This window comes from Eulemur rufifrons, chromosome 29, assembly GCF_041146395.1.
Source record: "Eulemur rufifrons isolate Redbay chromosome 29, OSU_ERuf_1, whole genome shotgun sequence".
Taxonomy (NCBI): Eukaryota; Metazoa; Chordata; class Mammalia; order Primates; family Lemuridae; genus Eulemur; species Eulemur rufifrons.
In genome coordinates, this window is record NC_091011.1 from 99346250 (window position 1) to 99369452 (window position 23203).

General features: G+C 39.4%; 1 protein-coding gene across 2 annotated transcripts in view; it reads right to left on the reverse strand.

The window, feature by feature from the left end:
* The window catches only part of LMBR1 (limb development membrane protein 1), a 142436-nt gene extending 120285 nt beyond the window's left edge, over positions 1-22151 (reverse strand). For both annotated transcript variants that reach the window (XM_069461722.1, XM_069461721.1), the window contains exons 1-2: positions 21932-22151; positions 1643-1715 (exon numbers count right to left, since the gene is read on the reverse strand). In XM_069461722.1, coding sequence (XP_069317823.1) covers positions 1643-1715; positions 21932-21997 — 139 coding nt within the window. In that variant the 5' untranslated portion in view covers positions 21998-22151. The remainder of the gene's footprint in view (positions 1-1642; positions 1716-21931) is intronic.
* Between the last annotated feature and the right edge of the window lie 1052 nt (positions 22152-23203).

The window sequence follows — 23203 nt, forward strand, 5'->3', positions numbered from 1 at the left end:
AAATCTAGAATCTTTGAACTCATCTAATGTTCTATGATTTCAGTTGATTAGTAATGGTAATGATAAGGATTCTCTTGGACCATCGAAATAACCTTGTATACCACTGCCTCAACAATTCACAATTACTGTTCGAGTTACAGACACAACCATATCAAGTTTTCTGTATCTTTTTAAAGTATCGGCCAGCTTTCACTCCAATATTCACTCACCTTCCCCTCTCCCTCTCTCATACCTGACAGCCATCTCTTGTCCTCTCATTAAACTTCCCAGCTAAAGGGACCAAACTCCATGACAAGAACATTGCAGAAGATTCCTGGCCCCTCCTCATCTATGTAATGTCTTCAAAGTCTCTCTCCTTAGGTCTCTGGAATTCTGAGCACTCACCTGGTTCGATGTCAATGGTATATGTGGGCCATTCTAATTAGTCCACTCTCCATGCTTAATTACAAGATGCCCAAAATAGCTTTACAACCAAAAGGACCACAAAATAACATAGTCACAATTAATTTTTATACCGTTGTGCCCACATTCAACCAATTATCAAGTCTTATAGAATGTTTTAATATTTCCATATTCATTTCAATTCTATTTCTAGCACACTACTAACTATGTCCAGGGTCCTTAACACTCTCCTACCACTCCTGGATTACTCTAAATGTCATCTAATAAATCTCCAATTTTCCTACTCATAGTCCCCTAATTTCCCTTAAAACAATGCATTTATATTAATTAATTTTCTCTCCCCCTCCTTCTGTGCACATATGCCATGAAATCAGGCCAAAATATCTTTTAAAATAGCTAAGATATTATCTTGGATCTGCAGGGCTTCAAAACTTTGAGAGATTACAGAATCCCAGTAGTATTTCAGTGCAGTCACAAAGCCAGGCAACAGTACTAGAGTAATACACTAGAGCAAGCACTATATCCTTATTTCTCTCAAAAGTCTAACAAGTTTAAATTAATAACACAATGTCAAGAAATCCTTAAGTATTCATATAGCACCTACTACTAGCCCAGTGTCACAGGCAGAGAGATAATCCTGTGATATTTAGAAAACAGCTGAGATTTAACAAAAGGTAAGACAATTGCTTAGGTAATTGTAAAACCCTGACCTAAAAATCTAAATCAATGAGTACAAAGTTCATTAAAAAAAAGAATAAAGATATGGCTAAAGATACATATGAAATAATAAAAGGATAATACAAGATACTATGTAATTGAATACTAAATAATATTTTGGAGACTCTAAATTCTATACCACTTTAGAGAAAGAAAAGATATTCTACTTGTCAGAAAAGGGCTGGGGTACAGGTGAATAGAATGCTTAAAGTCAGAGCTGGTCCCAAGGAACCAACTATTCTCATAAACTCTGGAATTTCCCAGATACTAAATAGCCCAGCACTATCTTTAGTTGGACATAAGAATTGTGATAAACAAGGACTCTGGTCTAAAAGGATGATCCTAAGAGCAGTCAGATTCCCTGGAGGTTATTTTTAGTGCTCTCAGTACCAGGCAACTGCTCACTTCAATCACTGGCATACTCAGTACACTACCACCCTGGAGTTTACTGATACGCCTCACAGACCATGCCTAGACCGCTTGGCATCATAATAAAAGTTTTAATGAAAATGTTTCTACTTGCCTGATTTTCTCTTGTATCTGAGGATGATGAAGTAGGAAACAACATAGAGAACAGCAAAAAGAAGGAAACATATCTGAAATAAAACAAATTTAACAGATCATTTACATTTTTTGCATATCTTTTTTAAATAATAGAAGACATCTTTGATATTTATAGGAAAAAGGATTTAAACTATTAAAAAGTTAAAATTTTGAACATTTTGTTAATATAAAGATTTGATAAAAATATTAATTTATGTGAACTAGTCAATTATTCCAGTTTAAAAACATTCCAGGAAAAAAAAAAAACCCAGTGGAGATTTTTCTTTCCAGAACTTGACCAAATGTTTTTCAAAATCATGTGGAAGTATAAAGAACCAGACCACCACTGACAATTCTGAAAAATAAAGTCAATGAGAGAGTACTATCCCTGCCAAATATTAAAATGTATCAAAAGCTTCAATACATTTAAAGCATGTGCTGGCACCAAAAGTTGACAGATGAATGAAACAGATTCCATTATATAAAAATTAACATTTGAGAGGCATCAAAAATCAATATGGGTGGGAAATAATTATTCAATAAATAGACCATATAGAAAAATAAATAGAAGTTGAATGAGAGACTTCTTTAAAATATTAAAATTAAATTCCATTTTTAAATTTTTCTTTTTTAATTGACAAATAAAAATTATATATATTTATTATGTAAAACATGTTTTGAAATATACATATATTATGGAATGGCTCAATAAAGCTAATTAACATATGTATTACCTCACATATTTATAAATTTTTGTGTTCAGAGAACACTTAAAATCTACTCTCGGTGATTTTCAAAATACGATACATTGTTATTTACTATAGTCACCATGTTGTACAATAGATCTCAAAATTATCGCTCCTATCTTTGTATCCTTTGACCAACATCTCCCCTGCCCCTAGCCCCTGGCACCCACCATTCTACTCTCTACTTCTATGGTTCAACATTTTTAGATTCTACGTGAAAGTGAGGTCATGCAGTATTTGTCTTTCTGTGCCTGGCTTATTTCACTTAACATAAAGTCCTCCAGGTTCATTTATGTTGTCACAAATGACAAGATTTCTTTCTTTTCAAAGGCTGAATAGTATTCCATTATCTATATACCACATTTTCTTTATCCATTCATCTGCCAGCACTTAGGTTGATTCAACATCTTGGCTATTGTGAATAATGCTGATATGAACATGGGAGTGCAGACTATCTCTTCAACATACTAATTTCACTTCATTTGGATATATGCATAGCAGCAGGATTGCTAGATCATATGATAGATCTGTTTTTAATTTTTTGAGGAATCTCCATATTGTTTTCCATAATGGCTGCACTAATTTACATTCCCACCAATAGTATGCAAGGGTTCCCTTTTCCCCACATCCTCACCAACACTTGGTATCCTCCGTTTTTTTTTAATAGCCATTCTAACAGATGTGAGATGATATCACATTATGGTTTTTTGTTTCTTTTTTTTGAGACAGAGTCTCACTTTGTTGCCCATGATAGAGTGAGTGCCATGGCATCAGCCTAGCTCACAGCAACCTGAAACTCCTGGGCTTAAGCGGTCCTTCTGCCTCAGCTTCCCAAGTAGCTGGGGCTACAGGCATGTGCCACCATGCCTGGTTAATATTTTCTATATATTTTTAGTTGTCCAGCTAATTTCTTTCTATTTTTAATAGAGACGGGGTCTCGCTCTTGTTCAGGCTGGTCTCGAACTCCTGACCTCAAGCGATCCTCCCACCTCAGCCTCCCAGAGTGCTAGGATTACAGGCGTGAGCCACTGCGCCCGGTCCTCATTATGGTTTTGATTTGCATTTCCCTGATGATTAGGTAATGCTGAGCATTTTTTCATATACCTGTTGGCCATTTGTATTTCTTGAGAAATGTCTGTTCAGATTCTTTGCCCATTTTTTAATTGTTATTTGTTTAAATTCAATTTAATTTCTGTCAGATCTGGGGAGTAACAGACTGGCAAAAAAGGATGAGTCAAGGAACAGATCTCATTACAAAGTCTAAGCTTGCTAGAAATAAAGATTTACTATAGTTTGTTATGGAATATGGAAAAAAAAACCTGAAGACTCTCAAATGAAACCACTCTGGGAACATCTAGGGAACACCTCATCCTAGAGAACACCCCATTCATGGATTTCCGAAGAAGAACTGGTGGTTGTATGATTGAGTATGACTTTGGATTGAGGCGGTGTCAGAGGTGGACATTTGTACAATGACATGGTCTAGAAATGACACACTGAGAATGAAGAGGAGGACTATGAGCCACGTGTCAAAGTCCTCCCAATACACATGGGAGACAGAAGACAGTACTGACAGTGATCAGAAGGAGCAAAGAGCCAAGAGCTTCAAAGATCACCTGCTGCTGGAAGCCTAAAGAAAGACCTGTTAGGAAATATTAACAGGATTACTGCCTCCTCCCAAAATCCTCAGGAGCACAGGAGATAGGTCAAAAAGGAAAACCAGTTCCTAGTTAAAAAATGTAAATGGAGGAGTTCTTCTAAAAGTTGAGAATAAGAGGGAAATTATTGACAGTGGAATGAAAGTCTGAGGAGGGTGAGAAGAGCAGTGGAAAGAGTGGGCAGAAACACACAGAATTATGAGGTTAAAGTCAGAGGGATTAGATGGCCAAGGGAATGAATATTTGTGACAGAGGTTGACTGAAATTTATGCATTCAACAATTGTTTATTGTGGGCTTACTATAAACCAGACGCTCATTCTAAGAACTGAGGACACAGCAGTGAACAAAGTCGTTGCCCTCATGGAGCTTATATTCCACTGGGAGAAACAGACAATAAATAAATAATGTCAGAGATGATCAGTGCAAGTTTAGGGGACTAGGGAGTGCCAGCAGGGGTGGGGCATGCCTCAGTAACAGAGTTGTGGGAGAAGGGAAGGCAAGAAATGCAGATATTTCAGGGGCAGAGAGAACAGTAGCGTCGAGGGTCTGAGGCAGGAACGGCTCTGGTGTGCTCACACAAGAAGGGGGAAGAAGTGAGAGATGAGGTCAGAGAGTACCAGGAGCTCAGGTCACACAGGACTCCGCACCAGATGTTGGTTTTAACCCTCCATGAGATGGGAACCTACTGTGTGATTCTGAGCAGAGGGTGACAGGATCTGACACAGCACAAAAAGTTTGCTCAAGGTGCTATTAAAAAATAAACCAGAAGGGGCCGGAGCAGAGCAGGGAGCCCAGACAAGCACGCACTGCAGTGATCCTCAGACTGTGCAGCGAGGGTACCAAGAAGTGATTGAGTTCTGGGTATGTTTGGAAAGCAGACCTGACAGGACTAGCAGGAATAAATACTAGGTTCTTGGCCTGAGAAACTGGAAAGACTGAATTGCCATTGCCTGAGCCAGGAAAGATTACAAGAGGAGCAGTTTTAAGGGAGAAATAAGTACAGTTTACACCACTGAATCTGATATACATATTCACTCGGGTAGAGAGGTTGAACAGGCAGTTGGATAAAAATCTGTATAGGTCAGAGGAAAGGGCCAGGCTAGTGAATTTTTTTTTAATTACAATCAACAGCAGATGGTATTTAAAGTCCTAAAACTGATGAGACTTCCATCTTAAGAGTGAGAATAGCCAGAGAAGAGAAGTCTGAGGACAGAGCCCTAGAGCTCTCAAATACTGAGAAGTCAGCCTGACAGAAGGAACTTGCCCACATTGGCAGAGAAGCAGCGGCCAGCAGGAACAGGCACACCAGAGACTGGACATGCTGAAGCCAAGCGAAGAAAGTTTATTTAGGAAAAGGGAATTATCAACAGTGTCAAATGCTGCTGACAGGCCAAGAAAGATGAGGACTGAGGACAACTGGATTTGGCACCATAGAGGTCACTGGTGACCTTGATGAGAGTTGTTTTTCTGGAGTAGTGGAGGCAAAACCCTGACTGAAGTAGATTAAGACAGGAGAAGACTTGGAAACAGAAATGCAAGGACAGTTCTTTCTAGGAGTTTTATTATAAAAGGGACCAAAGGAAATGTGAAGGGGAATGTGAAGTCAAGGTTGTTTTTTTTTTTAAGATGAAAAAAGTTACAGATGGCTGTATGAATAATCCAGCAGAGAGAAAAATTACTGATGCAAGAGAAAAAAGGGAGAATTGCTTAAGTAATGTGCTCAAGTTGAGGAAGTAATACAAAACTTAGTCATAGTAAAAAAGAGGAGGAGGAAGAGGAGGAGACAGAATATCTGAGTTTAGTTTAGGCAAACAGATGTGTGGTGGAAGCATAAAGACATTATTACACTTTTTGATGGCTTCTATTTGCTTAGTGCAACAGAAGCAAGTTTATCAGAGTTATATATGGAGAGTGGGGAGAGAGAAGATATGTAAATCATATGCTATAATAAATGAATTAGAGAAATATAACAGAAACGAGAGGCAAGGTGAGACTAAATGGCCTTTAAAGTTCAATGCAAACTCAATCTAAAACTCTCAGCAATACTAGCAGCCTTATGCTATAAAACATGATAGCCTGATTCTCAGATGCTGAGGCAGAGGCAGATAGAGTCCCCAAGAAATATCAGAGGCTTAAAGATTCTAACAGATCTCCTAGTCTCTCTCCTCCTCTTGACAGCTAAGCTCTTCAAAATAATAGCCTGTACTTGCAGACTTCCACCTGTTCACCACTTATTCTTCCAACCACTCATCTAACTTCATGCCCATCAACCAACTCAAAGTGCCCTGGCAGTGCTCATTAATGACCTACCAGCCAAATTCCATTTTATGATTTTATTTGACCTCTAAGCAGCAACTTCTGTCAGCAATCCTTCTCCTTCTCTGATTGTTTTCCCAGGCTCCCTCACTAGCTTCCCTTTTCCCGCCTACCTTTAAACATTATTCTCTATGATTACAGGGCTGGGTACCCCTCTGTTCTCATTCCACAAGCTCTTCAAAAGTACTATCTGTTCCCAGGGTTTTAACCACCGACCCCCAGGAAGCCCTTAACCACAGCATGAGAAACACTGGTTTAGGGTATTAGCAAGAGTGAGTGGACAATTGGCCATGAAACCCAAGTAGACTGGGGAAAAGTAAAACCAAGTGCAGGCTGACAAACAGGAGCAAAGGCATCAATCAACTAAGGTTCACTGTAGAGAAGCAGCTGCAAAAAAAGTACTCAACTGAGGAAGTCAGGAGAACAGAAGGTTGTGATCAAAGGACAGTCTATGATTTTTAAATTAGTGTTTAAAGGCAAAGGAGAGTAGTTTCAGAAATTCAATGTACACACATCAAGTTAGTGCAGAAGTCATAGATGAGAAAGCATGAAAGATTATAGACAAAAGGAAATCAAGGAACCAAAATGCATGGAATGAAGGCTAATGGAAAACAATTCATTCAAAAGTAAAAGGCTAACACTTATCAAAACAATGTATTTTTAATTTTGAAATGAAAGATACCCACTATGAAAATAAAAATACAACTATAACAGACTAGAACAAAAATCACAGAACTGGTTAGAGTATTCTCCTAATTCCAAAGGTAGGACTAAGAGCAGGTTCTCCTCCCAAATGTGTGAGTCTTTTCCAGAGAGACAGACTCAGAGGGACTGAGTGAAATGAAAGAAAGTTGAGCTGGGCACAGTGGCTCACACCTATAATCCTAGCACTCTGGGAGGCTAAGGCAGGAAGATCGCTTGAGCCCAGGAGTTTGAGGTTGCTGTGGGCTAGGCTGATGCCACGGCACTCTAGCCCAGGAGAGAAAGCGACACTGTCTCAAAAAACAAAAAGAAAGAAAGCTGTAATGGTGCCTCCTATTCTCCCCATATCCACTGAGGACAAAAGGAAATTCCTAACCAAAAAAAAAAATCATTCCAGCTCCTCACCACTAAAGGTGAGGTACACCTGATAAGAAAGAAGATGGGGCCGGGCACAGTGGCTCACGCCTGTAATCCTAGCATTTTGGGAAGCTGAGGCATGAGGACCACTTGAGGCCAGGAGTTCAAGACCAGCCCAGCAAGACCCTGTCTCTACAAAAAATTAAAAATTAGCCAGGCGTGGTGGTGCATGCTATAATCCTAGCTACTTAAGAGGCTGAGACAGGAGGATCCACTTGAGTCCAGGAGTTTGAGGTTGCAGAGAGCTATGATGATGCCATTGTACTCCAGCCTGGGAGACAGAGCAAGATTCTGTCTCAAAAAAGAAAAGAAAAGAAAGAAAGAAGATGGGTTTTGTTCTAGCATCTTGTGGTACTCTGGAGTGACTGAGCTTTTCTCTTCTGATGAGGGAAGGAACAGCCATGCTAACAGAGCTCATAGCAGAAACACACTGGGCACATGTCCTACTGTGCCAGCTAGCCCAGAGAGAAGGCAATTTGCCCTGGGGGATGGGGAGATATGACTTTAATCCTGCTTCTTATCAAGAATGGCTAAGAATTTGAAAGCTGAGTGACCCAGTCACAAGTAATGGAATAATACATTTAATATATATTGTTAAAAGCTAGAATTCTTAAATTCCAGGTATAACATCTGAACCTAAATTTAAACTGGTGCATTATAATCAAATTGTACTACCCAGGTTTTCATTTAAGGCCTATGGGTTTCAACTAATTACAGTGACTACAAGGAGTATCACAAAAGAGTGACAGGTACAAAGTGGGCTCAAGGACTGCTACCACCGACACATCCTAACGAAATCCCTGATGGACATCCCAATTATCCTTATTTGATTATATGAATGTATCAAATTATCTCATGTACCCGCAAAATATGTGCATCTAATATGTATCAGTAAAAAATTTTAAAATTAAAAATAACAAAATCCTGGGATAGAAGACAAGTGAACTAAAATTGAGCTGATAATCTTATCTTCCACAGCAGAGAGCCCATAGATACTGCTTTACTTTAAAATTGTTACATCAAAAAACAAAGATGTAAGTATCCTTTAAAGTTAAAAGCTAACCATTAAAATAGCTAAAATTAAAATTGTACTTCTTTGAAATTACCCTAAGAGCCAGGAAAAGAAAAATCCAGACTATGTAGTAAGAGACAAGAAGACACAAGTATTTATAAAGATAATATAATAAAGATGAGACATATGTAATTCAATAATTGTAAATGTGCTGACAATATGATCTTATATCTAGAAAACCCCAAAGACTCCACCAAGAGACTTCTGGAATTGATAAATAAATTCAGAAAGTCTCAGGTTACAAAATCAATGTACACACATCAATAGCATTCCTATACACCAATTAACAGTCAAGCTGAGAGTCAAACAAAAGACTCACTATCATTCACAATAGCCATGAAGAAAATAAAATACCTAGGAATATATTTAACAAAGGAGGCAAAAGATCTCTACAAAAACAGCTATCAAACACTGAGGAAAGAAATCACAGATGACGCAAATGGAAAAACATGGATCAGTAGAATCAACATTGTTAAAATGTCCATACTACCCAAAGTGATTACAGATTCAAACACAATCCCCATTAAAATACCAATATCATATTTCACAGATCTAGAAAAAATAATTCTATGCTTCGTTTGGAACCAGAAAAGAACCCAAATAGCCAAAGCAATCTTAAGCAAAAAGAACAAATCTGGAGGCATCACATTACCACACTTCAAACTATACTATAACACTGTAGTAATCCAAACAGCATGGTATTAGCACAAAAATAGAGACCTAGACCAATGGAGCAGAACAGAGAACCCAGATATAAAACCATCCACATACAGCCAACTGATCTTTGACAAAGCAGACAACAATATACCCTGGAGAAAAGAATCCCTATTCAATAAATGGTGCTGGGAGAATTGGATAGCCGCATGCAGAAGAATTAAACAAGATCTATATATCTCATCACTCAAAAAAAATTGATTCCAGATGGATAAAAGACTTACATGCAAGGCATGAAACCATAAGAATACTAGAAGAAAATGTTGGAAAAGCTCTTCTAAATATCAGCCTAGGCAAACAATTTACGAAAAAGACCCCAATGGCAATCATGACAACAACAAAAATAAATAAATCGGACTTGATTAAATTAACAAGCTTTCGCACAGATAAGGAAATAATCAACATAGCAAATAGACAACCTACAGATGGGAGAAAATATTCACAAGCTATACATCCAACAAAGGACTAATAACCAGAATCTACAAAGAACTCAAGCAAATCTTCCAGAAAAAGACAAAAAACCCCATTAAAAAGTGGGCAAAAGACATGAACAGAAGCTTTTCAAAACATGATAAACAAATGGCCAATAGACATATGAGAAAATGCTCAACATCACTAATATCAGGGAAATGCAAATTAAAAACACAATGATTCCATGGAAGAGCTGGGAAGAAATAAAAAAGAAAAACAAAACACAATGAGATATCACTTTACCCCAGTTAGAATGACTTTTATTAAAAAGTCCAAAAACAATAGATGCTGGTGTGGGTGCAGAGAGAAAGGAACACTTATACACTGCTGGTGGGACTGCAAATTAGTACAACCTCTATGGAAAACAGTATGCAGATTCCTCAAAGAACTAAAGGCAGACCTACCATTTGATCCTGCAATCCCACTAGGGGTATTTACCCAAAGGAAAAGAAGTCATTTTATCAAAAAGACATCTCCACTTGAATGTTTATTGCAGCACAATTCACAACTGAAAGATGTGGAATCAACCCCTAAGTGCCCATCAATTCGTGAGTGGATTAACAAAATATGGTATATGTATACTATGGAATACTACCCAGCCGTGAAGAAGGATGACTTAATAATGCCTTATGACAATTTGGCTGGAACTGGAGACCATTATCCTAAGTGAAGTATCTAAAGAATGGAAAAACAAATACAACATATACTCGCTATTAAATTGAAACTAAACGATCAGCACACACATGTGCATAGAGGGAAGTAAAACTCAGCGGAAATCAAGCAGCGGGGAGGGAGGAGAAAGGGATGGGCGAAAACCTACCTAACGGGTACAATGAACACTATCTGGGTGATGGGCACACTTATGACCCAGACTCAAACATAATGAAAGCAATCCATGTAACCAAAAACATTCGTATCCCCAAATCAAAGAATGCCTATTATCATTATTACTGGACATTATTTTCAAGGTTTTGGGGAATACAAAAGGATAAAAAATTAATATTGGTTATAATTATTGGAAAAGTAGAAAATTATTTCTTTTAACTAGTAATATGATTGCATAACTAGAAAAAAACATTATTCTCAAATTAGCAGGGAGTTTGGCAAACTGCTAAGAAACAATCTAAGTACACACAAGCCAAGAGCTTTTTCTCTATGCTAGCAATAACCAGCCACAAATCAAATTTGGAAAACTATTTCATTCACATTAGCAACAAAAAAACTATAAAACAGGACTAAGCAAGAAAGGATAAGGACTATATGTAGAAAGCCATGAAAATCTTATTGAAGGACATGAAACATGATTTAACAAACAAAAAGATATTCCACATTCCTAGAAGGAAAGATAAAATGTCGCGAAAATAATCAACTCTTCCAAAATTGACTGTAATTCTGTAATTCTAATTGCAGTTGCATTAAGAGTTTTGTATGGAATTGAATAAAAATTATCCTCAAGTTCATATGGAGGAATTAATGTCTGAATTTCTGCCTCAGAAAAAGGGGAGGGGGCATGAGACAAACCTACAAAGTTATGAAAAATGAAACCCACAAAGACAGACTTGCCTTACCAAAGAGCAAATACACTATGGAATCATTTTTATTAAAAGTACATGTCATTGTTACCGGAATTGACAGAGAACAAAGAAACATAACAAAGAGTCAAAAATATGTCCCAGTGTACTTGAGGATTTAATATACAACACCACTATTCAGTGGGAAAAGATGTTTTAATAAATTGTATTGGCCTACCACTCACCATTCTGTTAGAAAATATGAAATTAAACCCCTATATGACATATATAAAAATAAGTTCCAGATGGATTAGAGACTTAAATGAAAAAGAAAGAAACAAAAATATTTAGAAGACCTAGCCATATACAGCCAATTACCCATTCTGTAGAATACTCTGGAGCCAGTAACAAGAATGGAAGGCAGACTGCTCTTCCTACTGGTTCCCTGAGATGGTAAAGTTGGGGGAAGGGGAAGAGGGTATAAAGAAAGCATAACTGTAAGCCAAAAACAACACAGATAGAAAAACCTGAAGATACTTCTACCTAAAAACAGTAAATATATAATATAACTAACATAAAATTATTTAAGTTGTGTAGATATAAATAGAGAGAGGTATAAAACAATGTACTTATTTCAGAGTGGTGGAATTTCAGATATTTTTACCCTTTTATTGTCTTCCTTATACTTCAAATAAATTCAATTTCTAACAATAAGGATTTTTATTTACATAGTTAGGAAAAAGAATAACACTATTTTCAATATGAATAAAATAAGATAAAATTTATTCTAATAATGCTGCTGGAAAGCAATACGACAGCATATTTATACACTCTGATTCCATACTCTTACTCCTGAGAAATTATATCACAATAATTGTAAGAAGAAAGCTACATGCATTAAGATTTTCACTGTAGCATTATCTTAACCAGTGAAAATAAAAAGAGCCATTCCTCTACTGCTACATAATTAGGTTACCATTTCTATTACTAACAATAATAATAACAGCAGCTGCCACTCGAGAATTTAAGAGCAGGAAATATCCGTCAGTCACAGGTAAAACTATAAAACAGTAAAACAGATCAGTAGTTGCCAGGATTTGCGGGAAAAGAGAGAAGGATGAATAGGTAGACCACAGGGTATTTTTAGGGCAGTGAAATTATTCTGTATGATACTGAAATAGTGGATACATAATATGCTTGTGTCAAAACCCATAGAACTGTACAACAGAGTGAGTCTTAATGTAAACTCTGGATTTTAGTTAATATCAATGTATCAATATGGGTTCATCAATTGTAATAAATGGACTACACTGATGTACTATGTTAATAATAGGAGAAACTTTGCCAGGAGAACTCTGTACTTTATGCTCAATTTTTCTATAAATCTAAAACTGCTATAAAAAATAAAACCTATTATTTTTAAAAACTATAATATAGAAAAACATTTTCATACTATTTTAAATTTTAAAAGACTGACATCTATTTTAAAATTAAGAACTGCTGATCAGAAGATATTATTTAAAAAATGAAAGAACAAACCATAGAATGGCAGAAGATATGTGCAATAATACTGTAGATGAAAAGAAACTTGTATCAAAATATTAGGAAGAATTCCTATCAGTTAATTTTTAAAGAGATAAGCCAATAGAAAAGTGAACAGAAGACTTAAGCAACTTCAAAAAAGGAGCTATCCAAATGGCCAACTGACATTTGAAAATGTGCACAGCTTCATTATCTATGAGGAAAATGCAAAATGAAGCCCACATTGCCATGCTCATGAATTGAAAGACTCAGTATAATAAAGACATCAATTCCACCAAAATTGACTTACGGATTCGATATAATACTACCAAAAATCACAACAGGTGTTTTGTTCCTCCCTTGGTAAAAAATTTGTACACTAAAAACTACAATATTAACAACAAGGTAGAATGGGACAAGAATTTGCAAGTAGAAAAAATAAAAGGTTTAGGTAAAAAAAATTAAAAAATAAAAACTACAAAACATTGATAAAAGAAATTAAAGAAGGCGGCCAGGTGCGGTGGCCCAAGCCTGTAATCCTAGCACTCTGGGAGGCCTAGGCGGGCGGATTGTTTGAGCTCAGGAGTTTGAGACCAGCCTGAGCAAGAACGAGACCCCGTCTCTACTAAAAATAGAAAGAAATTATATGGACAGCTAAAAATATATATAGAAAAAATTAGCTGGGCATGGTGGTGTATGCCTATAGTCCCAGCTACTCGGGAGGCTGAGGCAGAAGGATTGCTTGAGTCCAGGAGTTTGAGGTTGCTGTGAGCTTGACGCCACGGCACTCACTCTAGCCTGGGCAACAGAGTGAGACTCTGTCTCAAAAAAATAAAAGAAAGAAAGAAATTAAAGAAGGCACAAACAAATGGAAAGACATGTGCATTGCCTGGAAGACTTAATACTGTTAAAATGTCTATACTACCCAAAGCAATTGACAGATTCAATGTACTCTCTATCAAAATTCTGATGGCTTTTTTTTTTTTTTTTACAGAAATAGAAAAAACAGGCCAGATCACATCTGTAATCCCAGCCCTTTGGGAGACCAGGCAAGAGGATTGCTTGAGGCAGGAGGATTGCTTGAAGCCAGGAGTTCAAGACCAGCCTGGGCAAAATAGTGAGATCCTATCTCTACAAAACATAAAAAAATTAGCAGGTCATGGTGATGCATACCTGTAGTCCTAGCTACTTGGGAGGCTGAGGCAGGAGGATTGCTTGAGGTCAGGAATTCAAGGCTGCAGTGGGCTATGATGGGACCACTGCATTCCAGCCTGAGTGACAGAGCAAGACCCTGTCTCAAAAATAAAAAAAAAAAAAGAAAATATCTTCTTAAGTTCATATGGAATAACAAAAGATCACGAGTAGCCAAATCAATCTCAAAAAAGAAGAACAAAGCTGGAGGCATCACACTTTCTGATTTCAAAACATATTACAAACCTACAGTAATCAAAATAGTATGGTACTGGCTGACCATGGTGGCTCATGCCTGTAATCCTAGCACTCTGGGAGGCCAAGTGGGGAGGACTGCTTGAGCTCAAGAGTTTGAGACCAGCCTGAGCTATGTCTACTAAAAATAGAAAAATTAGCTGGGCATCATGGAGTGCACCTGTAGTCCCAGCTACTAGGGAGGCTGAGGCAGGAAGATCATTTGAGCCCAGGAGTTGGCGGTTGCAGTGAGCTATGATGATGCCACTGCACTCTACCCAGGATGACAGAGCAAGACTCTGTCTCAAAAAAATAATAATAATAAAATAAATAGGATGGTACTGGCATAAGATATGATATATAAAACACTGGAACAGAATAGAGAGTCAAGAAATAAATCCACTCATATACAGTCAACTGATCTTAAGACAGTAAAAAATACCCAGTGCAGAAAGAATAAATGGTGCTAGGAAACTGGATATCCACATGCAAAAGGATGAAGCTGGACCCTTTTCTTACACCATTCACAAAAATCAACTCACAATAGATTAAAGACTTAACCGTAAGACCTGAAACTATAAAACTCCTAGAGGAAAACAAAGGGGAAAACCTTCATGACATTGGTATTGGCAATGAATTCACAAGTTAATACCAAAAGCACAGGCAATAAATACCAAAATAAATAAGTGGGACTACATAAAACTAAAAATCTTCTGCACAGCAAAGTGGACAATCAAAAGAGTGATGGGAATGGGAGAAAATAACAACTCGTGTATCTGATAAGGGGTTAATATCCAAAATATATAAGAAACTCCTATAACTCAAAGTAAAAACAACTAATAACACAATTAAAAAAATGGGCTAACAGCCTGTAATCCCAACACTTCGGGTGGCTGAGGTAGGAGGATCACTGGAGTCCAGGAGTTCGAGACAAGGCTGGGCAACACAGCGAGACCCCATCTATACAAAAAAATTTTTTAAAAACAGACTAAGGACTTGAATAGACATTTCTCCAAAGAAAACATACAAACAGCCAATATGTACATGAAAAAAATGTTCAATGTCACTCAATTTAAATCAAAATCACAATGAGATATCACCTCACACCTGTTAGGATGGCTATTACCAAAAACAAAACAAAACAAAACAAAAGACAAGTAGTGTTGATGAGGATGTGGAGAAACTGGAACTCGTACACACTGTTGACGAGAAAGCAAAATGATGCAGCTCCTATGGAAAACAGTATATAGGTTTCTCAAAAATTTAAAAACAGAACTACCATATAATCCAGCAATCCCACTTCATGGTACTTATCCTAAAGAATAATAATCACAATCTCAAAGAGATATCAGCGCTCGTATATCCACTGCAGCACAATAGCCAAGATGTGGAAACAACCTAAATGTGCATCACAGATGGATGAAGAAAGTGTGGTATATACGATGAAATACTATTCAGCTTTTAAAAAGAAGGAAAGCCTTCAATATGTGACAATGTGGATTAATCTTGAGGACATTAAACTAAGTGAAATAAGACAGTCACAGAAAGACAAATACTGCATAACTCCACTTATATGAGGTATCTAAAACAGTCAAGTTCATTAACAAAGAGTGGAATGATGGTTGTCAGGGGCTGCAGAGAGAAGAAAATGGAGAGTTAGTAATCAGTGAGCATGAAGCTTCAGTCAAGCAAGATAAAAAAGCCCTAGAGATACAACATTGTATCTATAGTAATGATAATGTATTATACAGTCAGAAACATTAAAAGGGTAGACCTAATGCTAAGTATTCCTCCCACAATAAAATCAAGAGAAAAAAGGAGAAGGAAGAAGGGAGGAAAGGAAGGAAGGGAGGAAAGTGAGGAGGAGGAGAAAGAGGAGGAGGACGAAGAGAAGGAAGAGGAGAAAGAGGAGGAAGAAGAGGAGGAGGAAGAAGAAAGAAGAAGGAAGAAGAAGAAATAGGAAGTTAGGAAAAACATCTCAAGTGTAATTAAGAATGTCCCAGTTTCCTTTAATCTCAAGTACAGAACTAGGGAGTGGTAAGACATACAAGAATAGTGAAAGCCAAAGCCTCCTAACGAGGGAGTATGAACCTTCCATGGCTGCTACAACCAAGTACCACAAACCTAGTAACTTAACACAAATTCACTGGGTTTCACTGGCCTAAAACCAAGTATCAGCGGGTTGTTATCTTCTGGGGACTCTAGGGCAGAATCCATTTCCACTTCCTTGACTTTTCTACCTTCTAGAGGCCACCCACACTCCTCGACTGTGGCCTCTCCTCCAACTTCAAAGTGCATCACTCCAACTCTGCTTTTGTCATCACATCTCCTTCTCTGACTCCGACCCTCCTGCCTCTCATATAAGGACCCTGTGATTACATCGTACTCACCCAGATAATCCAGGATGATCTCCCCCTTAACATACTCACCTCTGCAAAGTCCCTTTTGCCATGTAAAGTAACATATTCTCCAGCCCCAGGGATTATTGTGTGGGATTATTATCTTTAGAGACCATTATAGTATCACCACAGAGGGCAAGTTGATGTAACCCAGTTTAGCAAAGTGGAATACAAATGAAACCTCTATAATTCTATAACTCTATCCCATACTTTCTTGCTCATCTATTAGTATGTTACAAAATCACTTCAACATATGTTGGCTATAGGATTTGTATCTAATACCCCATTCCACTAAAGGATTTTACAACCATGATGAGAAAAAGAAAAGCAGCCCCTGACATCTGGGAGCTGGCCTAGTCCTGTCAGCTAGTCCTCGGTGTTGCTACAAAGTGGCTGGCAGCTCAGAGCAAGGCACACAGGTAGACCTTGATGACTGATTTTCCTGTTGGACATAACGTCAGAGAACATCATCAGACAAGGCTACTCTAAGAATACAATGCATACAGACTAAATAAAACTACTCTGTAATCACACCTGAACACAAGCAAAAAACATGAACATTGTCCAAATCACAAAAATGACCAACATCTCTCTATCCCGGCTAATATGCATGCCTGTTGTTTATTTACCAATCATAGCTTTGGCCTTATTCCAGTCTTCATTCCTCCTAGATAAGATTTATTAACATACCCAATCACAGAATTATCCCTGCTTCCTAACAGCATCCCACACAGATCAATGCCTCACTTCCTTAAACTCCTCCCAAATCTCTTAGCACAAGCCCAAATCCTATTTTAAAAGTTCCTTTTGAATACTCCCTTACTGAAACACCCCATAGCTCTTCATGGGATACATTTTTCCTCACTGCAACACACAATAAACCCAATTTGTCCAACTACAGGTGTGTTCCTGGTGGTCTCTGGCTGGAGGACAAATGACAATGATAAAGACTATAGAGCCAACAAATATATGAAAAAGTGCTCAACATCACTAATGATTAGAGAAATGCAAATTAAAACCTCAATGAGATACCACCTTACCCCTGTCAGAATGATCATTATTAAAAAGTCAAAAAACAATAGATGCTGGCACAGATGCAGTGAAAAGGGAATGCTTATACACTGTTGGTGGGAATGTAAATTAGTACAATCTCTATGGAAAACAAATGGAGATTTCTTGAAGAACTAAAAGTATACCTACATTTGATCCAGCAATCCCACTGCTAAGGATCTACCCACAGGAAAAGAAGTCATTTTATAAAAAAGACACCTGAACCTGTATGTTTATTGCAGCACAATTCACAATTGCAAAGATACTGAACCAACCTAAGTGCTCACCAACTGAAGACTGCATAAAGAAAATGTGGTATTTATATATACATATATATATATATATATACACATACACACACACACACACACACACCCACCCCTGTGGAATACTACTCAGCCATCAAAAAGAATGAAATAATGTCTTTTATAGCAACTTGGATGGAACTGGAAGCCATTATTCTAAGTGAAGTAACCCAGGAACAAAGAACCAAATACCACATGTTCTCACTTATAAGTGGGAGCTAAGTAAGGGGTATGCATGGTCACAAAGAGTGACTTAATGGACACTGCAGACTCAACGGGGACAGGTGGAAGGAACTCCAGTATGAAAAATTACCTATTGGGTACAATGTACACTATTCAGGTGACAGGTATATTAAAAGCCTAGATTTCACTATGCAACTCAGCCACATTAACAAAAAAATCACCTGTACCTCCTAAATCTATTTAAATTAAATTAAATTAAGAAAAAAAAAACCAGAAAACAACATGTATTAGTGAACATGTGAAGAAATTGGAACTCTGGCTCATTGCTAGTGGGAATGTAAAATGGTGTAACCTCTATGGAAAATGGTATGACAGTTTCTCAAAAAATTAAACATAGAATTACCATACAATCTAGCAATTCCACTTCTAGGTACACACACAAAATAATCGAAAGGAAGGACTCTAACAAATATTTGTATACATATGGTCATAGCAGCATTAGTCATAATAGCCAAAAGGTAGAAACAACCCAAGTATCCATTGACAGATAAATAGATGAGCACAATATGGCATACACAAAAATAGAATATTATTCAGCCTTAAGGGAGGAAATTCTGACACATGCTACAACATAGATGAACCTTTAAGGCATTGTGCTAAGTGAAATAAGCCAGACACAAAAGGACCGATGTTACATATTCAACTTACATGAGGAACCTGGAATAGTCAGATTCATAGCGACAGAACCAGCAGCTGGAGGAAGCGGGGAATGGGGAGTTACTATTTAATGGGTATAGAGTTTCAGTTTGGGATGATGAAAACGTTTTGGAGATAGTGGTGATGGTTGCGCGACAATGTGAATGTACTTAATGTCACTGAACTGTACATTTTAAAACAGTAAGTTGTGTGTTATGTATATCATAACAAAAAAGTTAAACAGAAATTATAGCATTATATAGCAAAATCGAGGAGTTGAATAATTTTTTAAATTGACAACAAGTCCCACAGAAAAAGCAAATACTTATATTCACTCTAAATATGAATAATTTGAGGAAGAAATGCCAAAGACTGGAAACCCACTGAGCTTGGTCACTGTCCACAATGGTTCTGCAGATGAAGGGATGCCCCACCCAAGGGCACTAGGTTCAGGAAAACAGGGTGAGGAGGAACAGAATTAAGGAACTCTATAATCAGTGCCAAAACTGGGCTGTTTGTAAGGTATAGACAAAGGTAATAAAGCTCTGGACTACAATAACATGGGTCCCTTTCTTAATCTAAATTACAGAATATCTAATTAATTAAAAATAAAACCAAAGATAAACCAATGAAACAGCACAGAGTCCATAATTAAACAACACAAATAGTTACCTAATTTGTGACAACAGTCATAAATGGTGCTAAAGCAACTGGACATTCATGTGGGGGGATAAAATGACTCATACCTCACACCATACACAAATAAATTCCAGATGGATGCAAATTTAAATGGGAAGAATGATTCCATAAAGCATAAGAGAACATCATAATCTTGTAATAACCAAAGGTTTCTCAATCAGGATATAAAAAGTACTCAAAAGAGAGGTTTTTCATAAATTGACCTATAGTAAAATTAATAATTTCTGTTCGACAGAAAGTATCATTAAGAGAGTGAAAGGCATCCACAGAGTAGGGAAAAAAATATTTGCAACATGTATATATAACAAAGAAATATATCCAGAATACATGAAGATCTTGCAAATCAATATTAAAAAGATGAACTTTATTTAAAAATAGGGGGAAAAATCTGACACTTCACAAAAGATTTCCAAAAGGCCAGTAAACGTATAGACAGGTGCTCAGATTCATTAGTCACCAGGAAAATGCAAATTAAAATCCTTTGTACAATAAATACTATAACATACTTGCTAGAATGGCTAAAATTAAAAAGGATCGGAAATACCAAGTGTTGGTAAAGACGGGAAGCAACCACAACTCTGATACTCTCAGTGCTGGTGGGAGTATAAATTGGTACAACCACTTTGGAAAACCATTGAAAAGTAACTAAAGATGAACAAAGGCACACCCTCTAACGTAGTGACTGCGTTTCCAGGTCTATACCCAACAGAAATGCACACATATATTCACAAAAAAACATGTACAAAAATAGTCATAGCCAAAACCTAGAAACTACTGAAGTGCCCATCAACAGTAAAATGGAAAAATAAAAAATCAATTGTGCCATAGTCACACAACTACAGCACTGAGAATGAATTATAATCATATACAATATGGAGAAATTCACAAATTGTAGAGCGTAAGAAACTAGACACAAAAGAGTGCATACTGTAAGATTCCACTCACATAAAGTTCAAAACTAAGCAAAAACTTCTCTATGTTGTTAGAAGCCAGGGCAGTGGTTACCCTTGGTGGACTGGAGAGTAACTGGAAGGGGGAATGGGATGGGCCTCTGGGACGCTAGTGGAATTCTGTTTCTTAACTGGATTCAGGAGTACACAGGTATGTTTATCATAAAATGCTTTGAAGGGTACATATAATTACAGGTACTTCTGTGTATTTTACCTTCAATAAAACAATTAAAATAAAACTAAATATGCTGTACCAAATTCTACTAGCTCAAAATTCCACTAGCCCAGACTTTATATCTCTTTATTCCAAGGTATGACTTGGCAAAATGATTCTCAATTTTAAAAATCAATAACTACACAAATTAGACAATTCTAAACCAGAATTTTTTCACGTCGAGCCAAGAGTGTAGACTGAATCTTGAGAGAAGTGTTACAAGAGGCGAGCAGTAAATATTACAAATACTTATTAATAAAATTCATCCATTTCACACAGTTGTTAAAACACAGATAAACACAATTATAATGTATTCTAGTGCATCATGAAAAGGTAAAAATATCAAAATAGACCTTCCAAGGTCGAGTCCTGCCTGATCCCTGCCAACAGCACAGATGAAACATGGGCCAAAAATCATGACTTCCTTAAGTGACTTCCAGAGCAAAATGGACTTTTGCTCAGGTCCTCACTCCCATAAATAACCAGTCTTCTCTCCCCAAACAGGAAGGTTTCGAACTCAATCCACGTGGGGACTGGAGGGAGACGAAGGCGGGAGGGCACGGGGACGGCCGGAGGTGCTGACTGGGACAAGGTAACTACTGGGCTCCGACCACTCGCCTCTCCGGCGGGGACGCGGGAGAGGCTGGCAGGTTCGGCACGGAGACCCCGAGAAAGCAGGGAGGGGTCAGCGAGCGTGAGTGGGCACTGCAGCCCTCCCCCGGGAGAAGGGCAGGTGGCACGACGAGGCCACCTGGGGCACCCAGGTGGGGGACTGAGGGCGGGAGCCGGCGCAGGTGACCTGGGCGGGAGGTGGCCATGGGGAGGCCGCCACTGGGGGGAGGAGGGAGGGGGAGGAAAGGGGGGGGCGAAATGGAGCGAGAGGAAACAGGAGGGGGCAGGGCTCGGGAGCAGAGAGGGGATCCAGAGAGGAAGACGACGGAGGGGCGGAGGCTGGAGCCGGGGAAGGGGCCCGGGAGCAGGACAGAGGGGGCCGGGCCGGGCCGGGAGCTGAGAAGGGGGCCAGGACCAGGGAGAGCGCCCGCGGACGGGGAGTGGGGCCAGGACCCGGGAGGGGAGTCAGGACCCCGGAGGGCGGGCGGGGAGGGGAGAGCGCCCGGGGACCGGGAAGGGGGCGAGGACCCCGAGGGCGCCCGGGAGCGGCGGCGCAAGGACCGGGGCCGGGGCGCAGGCTGTCACTGGCGGCCCCGTCCCCACGCACCGTGGACTCCCGCACTTGGCTGTGGAAGTGCTGCTCCCGCGCCGACACTTCGTCCTGCCCTTCCATCCTCCTTCATGCCCGCCGCCGCGCCGCCCTCGTCCGCGCGCTCCGCCGCACCATCGCCCGCCGGCCGCAGGGGCTCGGACGGCTGCGCCGGGGACCGAGACGGGAGCGGGCCGGAGAGCTGCAGCTGCAGGAGGGAGCAAGACGCCAACGCGGGCCGCCGCCTCAGCCGCCTCAGGCGAAGCAGCTCCGGCTGAAGGAGGGCGGGCGCCGCGCGGCCGGGGGCGGGGCTGGGGCGGGGCCTGTAACGTCAGACGGAATGCGCCGGCGCGCCCGAGGAGCGCGTCAGAGAAGCGCGCCGGCCGTCTGCCGGGCCGTGGGGCGCAGGGCCAGGAGGCGCCGGGAGGCGGGGCTGCCGGCCGCGGGGCGGGACTCCGGGTGACCGCGGCCTCTGCAGTGCTCGGTCCCCGGATCCCGGGAGCGCGGCGTCTTCGTGGGAGCGTTCCTCGGCCCAGGCACGCGAGGTCGGGGCTTGTGGCTTGAGGACAGAACTGGGGCGGAAACCAGTCCAATAAGGGGCTCGGCTGTGCCGCCTGGAAGACGCAGATAGCGGTGCCCGCCGGGCGTTTGCGGGTCTGGGTCGGTCTGTGACCCTCTGAGACACCAACCAGCACCTCATTTGGGACACTGCCGGACATACCAAACACGGTAATGCCGCTTATCTTTGCTTTTGTCATAAAGTTGAATTTAAGGGAATATTTATAATTTGTTTGGCTTCTGGGAAGTCTTTTAAATTGCTAGTGGCTGTGATTTTTTTTGGCATCGCTGAGCATTCTTAGGAAATGTGAAGATCTGTCATACAAATTGCTTTCCAATGTCATTTAGATTTTTATGAATCTAAATTTAACAGTTAATGAGGTTGGTATAATGTTCTTCAAAGACATTTAATTATATATTAATTTAGATTTTCCAGTTTCTTTTTACGGTTTTGAGTTAAACTTTTTCACGACTCAAACTTTTTGTATGGTCCTTGGAGAACCTGGAGGCCCCCACACGCCGTGTCTATGATTCATTATACCCACAAATGGTGGCGGTGGGAGAACTTTGAGAACCTGAGGCTCGTTCTGCACATGTGCCCTTCTGACATACATAGGCTGATAATAAACCAGGAACTTCCAACTTGTTAAATTCAATGTTCACCTTTATTTTTTAAAAATATTTCAGAGCCCTGAAGAACCAGGCACAGGCACAGTGGTATCTGAGTCTGTT